This window comes from Trachinotus anak, unplaced genomic scaffold, assembly GCF_046630095.1.
Source record: "Trachinotus anak isolate AG129_WGS33_773 ecotype Australia unplaced genomic scaffold, CSIRO_AGI_Tana_v1 ptg000028l, whole genome shotgun sequence".
Classification (NCBI taxonomy): Eukaryota; Metazoa; Chordata; class Actinopteri; order Carangiformes; family Carangidae; genus Trachinotus; species Trachinotus anak.
In genome coordinates this window covers 21111720-21119231 of record NW_027273879.1, presented here as the reverse complement: position 1 = coordinate 21119231, position 7512 = coordinate 21111720, and the positions used below count along the sequence as shown (strand labels likewise).

Here is a 7512-nt window from a genome sequence, read left to right as displayed (position 1 = left end):
AAAATTCACTCTCCTTAAGCTCTGTTTTGGTCTCCACCAGCTTCTCTGGCTCTTCAGCTGCTAAATGCTCCACTATCTTCACCAGCTGGTCTCTCAGTTGTGTTTGGCTGTTTGCTGCTGAGCAGATAATGTGCAGAAGATTTATCAGAGCTTTTGTAGTGAAACCATCACTGCTACGCTGACAACAGTCAGTTATATCTCTTGTTCTCCCCAGATGACCCCACGGTCTCTGCGCAGATCTCAGCTTGTCTCTCTGATGTATCTGCATGGATGAAGGAAAGACCACCTTCAACTAAACCTCTCAAAGGCTGAACTTCTAGTCATCCTGGCCAATCAGTCTCTTCATCATGATATTGATATCAAAATCGTCACTTTTCAATTCAGGTCACTGACGCTGCCTTCAGAGTGACTTCTGGGTCTGCACCCATCTTCTTGAAGCCTTATGCTCCTCTCAGCCACTGTGTTCCACCAGGGAATGTCATCTGGTATTGCCATCTCTGCACACAAGACGATCTCAGTCCAGACTGTTCTCATCTGTGGTTCCCCGATGGTGGAACGAGCTACCAAGTTGTATCAGAGGAGGGGCGTCCCTTTCTATTTTCAAGAACCTCTTGAAAACTCATGTCTTCTGAGAGCACCTCCTTTCCAAAAGCTAAACATGCCTAACAAGCACTTACTATACACTTTTGGTGCACTTCCTGATACAATCTCCTTGTACTTATTAAATAGATGTAGTACTTAACACTTACACCAAAGTTTGCCACTACACTGAAGCTTTACTGATGTCCTTCACTTTTAAGTCACTTTGGATCAAGGGTTTGCCAAATGAGCAAATGTAATGTAAATGTTGTGAAACCAGCTGCCTGCTGCTGGAAACGACACTGATGAGAGCAGTGAGACTAAATCAAAGGGTAAATGTACCACAAAACCAAAACCATGAGCTAACAGAGTCTTAAACACTTACCATTATATATTATCAGATTACTTTTTTTAAATGTATTTTTAAGTGATGAAAAATAAGTTAAGAGAGAAGACAATAACATAAAACCTGGTGCTGGTCAAACATCTAAGTATAGGAAAGTTTGGAGAAATCATTGTTGCTGAAGTGTGTGATAGGGAAAGAATGCCAGGGAGCTGGAAAGAGGAGAAAAATATCTGACAAGAAAACCTGGAAAACATGCCAACAAGCCTGGAAACTATTGAGTAACTGCCTTGACATCATACATCTGTAAATTAATGGAATAATAATAAATCAGAAATTGACGTACTTCTTGGTAAGTAGAGATATGATGGAATAAGGAAAGCCTAAGTATATAAAGAGACAGTGGCTGCAGTGTTTTTTGATGTTGAAAAAGCCTATGATATGCTATGGAAAGTGAGGCCTCTAATCAAGCTGCACTTAATCAGAGAGAAAATGTTCATTTGGATTGTCTGTTTAGTTGGAAGAACTATTCAGGTAGAAAAGGGTTTTAAGGCCTACTTCTTTTTCCAATATGATAAATGACATATTTGTAAATAATATGTAGTTTATCTGTGTCAGTTCAACCTCAAACTGTTCTTTTGACCTCTTTTTGCACTCCCTGCCATTTAACTGTATTGATGTGCATGTTGTTCCAATGTTTCCTCTGACGATGTTGCAGACAAATGTTTTGTCAGGCAAGCAATGACACAGACAATATGATAGTTTTGTGGCGACTGAAGTCATGCGGAAGCTTAACAGACATAGACAGATGTTTTGTCACATGATCAGCTGTAGACATATTTTTAGCACAAATGCAACCCTATACCAGGGGGCTGAAACAATCCAGCTCATGCTTATATAGTGCAGGAAATTCACACAGAGAAGAAGAAAAAATAATGATACAATTAAACCAGGGCGAGTAGAGGGCAACATTAAAAGTAAATTAGACTGTGGAGACTGCGTTGAAGGTAAGACACGGCTGTTTAGTTTTTCAAGGGCGACTGGAGAAGACTTTCATGTGATTGGACCAATAAAAACTCCGGGTGGCAGTAATGCAACATCGTGGATGCCAACTGGCGTAAAGCAGAAGAAGAAGAAGTAGAAAAAGCGAAGAAGAAGCAGGGGCCATAATAAAACATAACTAACAGGACTGGGATGAAAATCTCCGACGTGATTAAGTTTTGGGTCGTTAATCTTTCTGTAACACAAACGGACAGACGTTTTCCGTTAAAAGATTTCAAAATAGTGCACTGAGGAGACTTCCGGGGCTAGGTTGTGTTTTTGACGCAGACATGACCTGTGCTCGTCGTTGAAACGCGCAGACGGTGCAGCGCGGCTAGCAGCTAGCAGCGTTAGCTTGTTTCCTCTCGGCGCGGTTCCGGTTTTCTCTTTCATGTCACTGCTCTCCGCGCCCGCGTGCAGACATGGAGAGTTTGTACAAGCGGAAAATGTTCGCGTCTATGCGGAAAACCAAGGTGGCCGCATCGAAGAAGCGGCAGATTGGCCTGCCCGCCTCCATACTGGACGACAGTGACGAAGGCTCCTTCTCCTCCTCCTCCTCCTCCTCCGCATCCCAGTCCGACTTCCAGAGCTCCCCGGAGGATGACAGCGAGCAGGGTCACCGGGACCGCAGCGAGTCCGGGGCGACTTCCAGTGACGACAGCCGCTCCGTGACCCGCCGGAAGCGCTCATTCCTGGGAGGCGACGACAGCTCCTCTTCCTCCAGCGGGGAGGAGGACGACGACGAGGAGGAGGACGAAGAGGAGGAAGACAGGAGCCAGCCGAAGAGGATGGTGCAGCCACGGAAGCGGAGCAGGTTGCAGCGGCAGGACGAGTCGGACTCGGACCACGCAGAGGAGAAGCGGAAAGAGGAGGCCGAGAAGGCGAAGAGGAGGCAGAGACACAACAAACTGCTGGCGCTGTCCCGAAGGATGAAGGCCCGGATCCCCAGCCGGAGGAGGAGCCGCTTAAAGCAGGTACCCCTCTGGAGTCACATCACACACTGTCCCTTATTTTTAGATCTAAACCCGCCAGTTAGCTGGTAGTTAAAAGTTTACTAGGGTTTGATTGTTTGAAAACATCTCAGCAATATGACACTTTTCGGAGGCAGACCATCAATCAAATTCTTAAAAAGTGTTTGTATTCCCAGGGTGCTGGCGAGGGCGATGAGGAAGAGTCTAAAGAAGGTGAGGATGAGGTGGGTGGTGATGAAGATGGAGATGGAGGAGAAAACAGCAGCAAGAAAAAGGCTGAAGGAGGTAAAGAGGAGGAGGAAGATGAGGAGAAGGAATACGAGGCGAAGGACAAAGAGGAGCAGGAGGAGAAGAAGAATTAGATTCACACAACCATGGAGAACAGAGGGAGAGTTAGAATGTAAAGAACTAAACTTTACCCATCTGAAGATGACTCGCTGTTGTACATTTTTTCTCCGTCAGAACTTAAAGTGGAAAGCAAAAACACCAAGAATTGCCATTATAAGGATTTCATGGTCATATTTTGTTCCCATAGCAACAGACATTGGTAATGATGTCCACTGGAGTTGGACGACCTCAGTGAAGTGATTCAGTGTCGTCCGTGCAGGAAGTGGAGCCTGAAATGGGACAGAGCTGTAGATAGATGCTGAGACTGAAACATGGCCGATGGATATGAACCATGTGTCACTCATGTCTGCTGCTGCTGAGCTATCGACATACGTCAAGTCAAGGCAGTTTTGTTTATGGATCCCAGAGTCACTAATCCCAGTTGTTGATTCCAAATCGGCGTCATGTCACTCATGTTCCACTGACAACTGGCACTTTTCACGGGCTGATGTTCTGTAAACCCAATATCTTATAATGTCATACTGGAAGATAATCACTCCTTGATGGAAGCTGTCACTGATGAAAGCTAATACTTTTGTGTTTGGTAATGCTGCATTCAAGTCATATGGGATGCACGGTGGAGATGGGAAACATTCCCACGTTTACTTGTGAACCATCATGTTATCAGACTAATCAAGATAGTTGTATGAGTACAGTGTTGGTCAAGTGAGGGTTAAAAAACTATGCACTGACAATAACACTACATCCATTATTATGCCAGTGGATCACCAGCGACATACCAACAGTTCATGGAGATGATGTCAGGGCAGCTTCATCTTCAGCAGGAGGAAGGAAGATCTGTGCAGTGACACATGAAATTCTCCTGCTGAAATGCTGAGCTGAAGAAATTTTCTGTTACTGATAGAGAGAAAGTCACAGGTAAGAGACTGTGTCCATGACAAAGACAGAAGTCCCTGAGGGCGTTACTGTAGGAAACCTCCAATCAAAGAGCTTCAGACTTCTGTTTTGTTCCTGACTCCAGCGATGACGCATTCTGAATATGATGAAACTGATTTCACAGGTTTGGATGGACAATGGCCACTGAGGCTTATGGGTAGTGTGGTACTTAAGAGACATTCAACATACCCAACTGACAGCATTGAGATTCTTCTTCGTTGCACTTTCCGTCTTTTTCATTTATTTTTGCATTTGAATAAGAGATTAACTCGGACTCCGTTCCTGCAGAGCAGATATATATATATATTTTTCAGGCTACTGTGTGATGTCTACAGACAGTTTAGACAGAACAGTTTAACACTTGTACGTTTTCTGGTACAGTAGCTTTTTATTGGTCACAGTTTAAAGGCAGTGTTTGCAGTAGCGTCTGTATCTTTTGGTAGTTTTGTCCATCTCTGCTGTGAGTCTAAAGTAGGGCTGCGCGGTAGGGTACAAATGTTATGATAAATGATAACAATTTTCATATCATTCAATAATTTAATAATTTTGATTGAACTATTTTTAATAAAGACCAGGAGAGCAGGAGTACACTACTGCGTGGGATATGTCCTTGTACCGTTTGGATGTGTTATGTTGGTGCTGAGTCCCTCTCCATCGTGGGGCCTGTGGGCTTCCTCAGATGTAGCACATGTTGGTCCTGACTGACGTCATGACTGCACAGTCCAAAGGATGTAAGCGGCTATAGTGATAAATGAAGTTTGTTGTGCCCTCGCTCTTGGTCAGGACAGTTTTCCTGCACAGTTTAGACATAGTGATGTTCTTATATTAGTTACAATTAAAGAAACTACAACACTGACACACTGGCCAGCTGACCTGTCCTTACTGGCTCTGCTCATTTTCTCACACCAGACTGAAGTTGTTGGTTCAACAACAACACACAAAATGACTGGCTGTGTGTCCCTCACTGGGATGTGATAGGCTGTTTATGAGACAGGGAGGGAGCACACTCTGGGTTTGTTCATGCAACCTTGAAAACTCTGACTCTGGTACATGTCACTATTGTTTAATCACCCAGCTTTGTTATAGGTACATTTGACTCAGCAGCCACTCTTCAATTACAAGATGTCTGTTAAGATTCTCAGTCATGGTTTTATTTATTTTTGATTACAACTTCTCCAATGTGAGGATCTGCTGCTTTTCTGTTCTGTATCATAGTAAACTGAATCTATCTTCGGGTTTTGGATTGTTGGTTGGATAAAACAAGACATTTGAAGACGTCCCCTTGGACACTGAAAAACACTGATAGTCATTTTTACCATGTTTCATAGCCCGAACAATCTTCTAAACCGACACTGCACTGTTCTGCTGTTGGAGGTAAACTTAACAAAGCCCAAAGCTCTCGTTTTATGTTGCTGAACGGAATATTTTCCAGTGAAATATTATCACAGCTGACAGGAAAGAGGCACAAAACTATCCAAATAAAATTTGGACTCTTTAAAGAAACAAGAAAGAGTAATTTTTCTGTTATGTTCATACGTGTTGAATCAGAGATTCTGGACATTTCTTCTAAATGCAGAAAACTATTGCAGTTTGCATTTTGCACTTAAAAGATTTTAAATTTAATTTGGTCAAACATTTTTGTAAATGTTAACATACTAATGTGACAGGAGAAGAAATAATGTTTCTGTTATATATAATTATTTGGGGGCCTCATGCAAAAAGTTCTTTTTGTACTTGTTCTATTTATTTCTCCCTTTTTAAAGTTGGTTGCGGTGATGCATTCATGTGCTAATGTATAAATTGGACAAATAATGTCACTAATGATAAGTTTGCTCTTTTTTTAACATTCTTTCCTCCCTTCGTTTTAATCTTCCCTTTCCTGCAGTTCCTCTCTCTGTGATGGTGTGTTTAAGGACACTCATACCAAATGGATAAAAGACCACAACATGACAAATAAGCTGCCAGTGTGCAGCTACTGAAACTGAACCTAAAGAGTGTTTAAGAGCCTTGTGGCCTTTTCTGCTTTTCTCATCTACTGGACGCAGTGTGATATACAGTGTCATGAAGATACAGACAAACACATACGTTATAGTTACATATCAGTGCTGTGTATTTACTTGTTTTCCAGTGTATTTCTGGTCTGTTGTTTCTCTATAAGGCTCTTCAGACCAACCTACCCTGTGGAAAACACCTGTTTTATAAATAAAGTTTCTTTTTTGACAGATTATATGTTGGAAAGCACAATTTTTAAATTTTGTTGGCATATGACTACATTTCCCATGAATCAGTGCAGCTGTTTTTGTTTGTTTTTTTTACATGACCTGAACGATAAACAGAATTGAACCATCAGGACACGAAGGCCTGAACACATCACTTTATACATGGCAGTATTTGGCTGGCATTCAATAACTACAGCTCCCATGATGCTTTGACAGAGTCTATTGGGATTTCATCCAGTCACAGCCAAAAACATCAGCACCTCTGATAAATAATACAAATATAATACATAATTCTTCACAATTGTAAACTGTATAAATAGCCTATATCCATACAATAACAGCACATACACTACTGGTGGCAGCATGGCTGTAAATATGTTAATAGCTACATTATATATTGTGTTTGGTTTGTGTTTTGATCATGTGGTGCCACAGATTTGTCACAAACAGACAACAACCTAGATAAAACATTTCTTTCTTTCTTTGAAAAGTCTTTGTACAAAGCAGTCCAACATTAATAAATATATAATAATATAATACATATAAATAAAACATAAATATCCCATTAATCCTGTAAAAAGGTATATAAAAATAATCTTTCAAAGTGTATTTAGTTAATGAAACAATGTTTTTGAGCCTGGGGATTGTTATTTTTTCTACATGACCCTCTGCTCTTTCATAAGATAAAATAAGAAATATTTATTTATCCCTTCAGGGAAAGTCACAATTATCCAGGAGCTTATTCATGTATTCAGTTAAATTAAGATTCAGTCACTTCCTTTGTCTGAGTTGTTAAATAATCTGATGGTAGTGGGAACAAAGGATTTCCTGAACCTCTCAGCCCTGCAGCAGAGAGATGAGACGTTGGCTGCTGCTGTAGCTGCTTCTCTGGCCTGAAGGATGTAGTGGAGAGGATGGTTGGTACATCATCAATTTGACAACACCTGCGCTGCAAATACTCACATTCACAACCAAATACACGAATGTGCTGCAAATATTCACAACACAAGTGATGAACCTTGCTTAGAGGCAGCTGTTCAACTGTTTGTGACATTTGGAGTTAAAAGTATTGAAC

General features: G+C 41.5%; 1 protein-coding gene across 1 annotated transcript; it reads left to right on the top strand.

The window, feature by feature from the left end:
• Positions 1-1766: 1766 nt before the first annotated feature.
• Positions 1767-6445, top strand: ccdc82 (coiled-coil domain containing 82). Its single transcript, XM_071467008.1, has 2 exons — positions 1767-2937; positions 3111-6445. Exons 1-2 carry the CDS (start codon positions 2386-2388, stop codon positions 3294-3296), a joined length of 738 nt encoding a protein of 245 aa, XP_071323109.1. The 5' UTR covers positions 1767-2385; the 3' UTR covers positions 3297-6445.
• The last annotated feature ends 1067 nt before the right edge of the window (positions 6446-7512 follow it).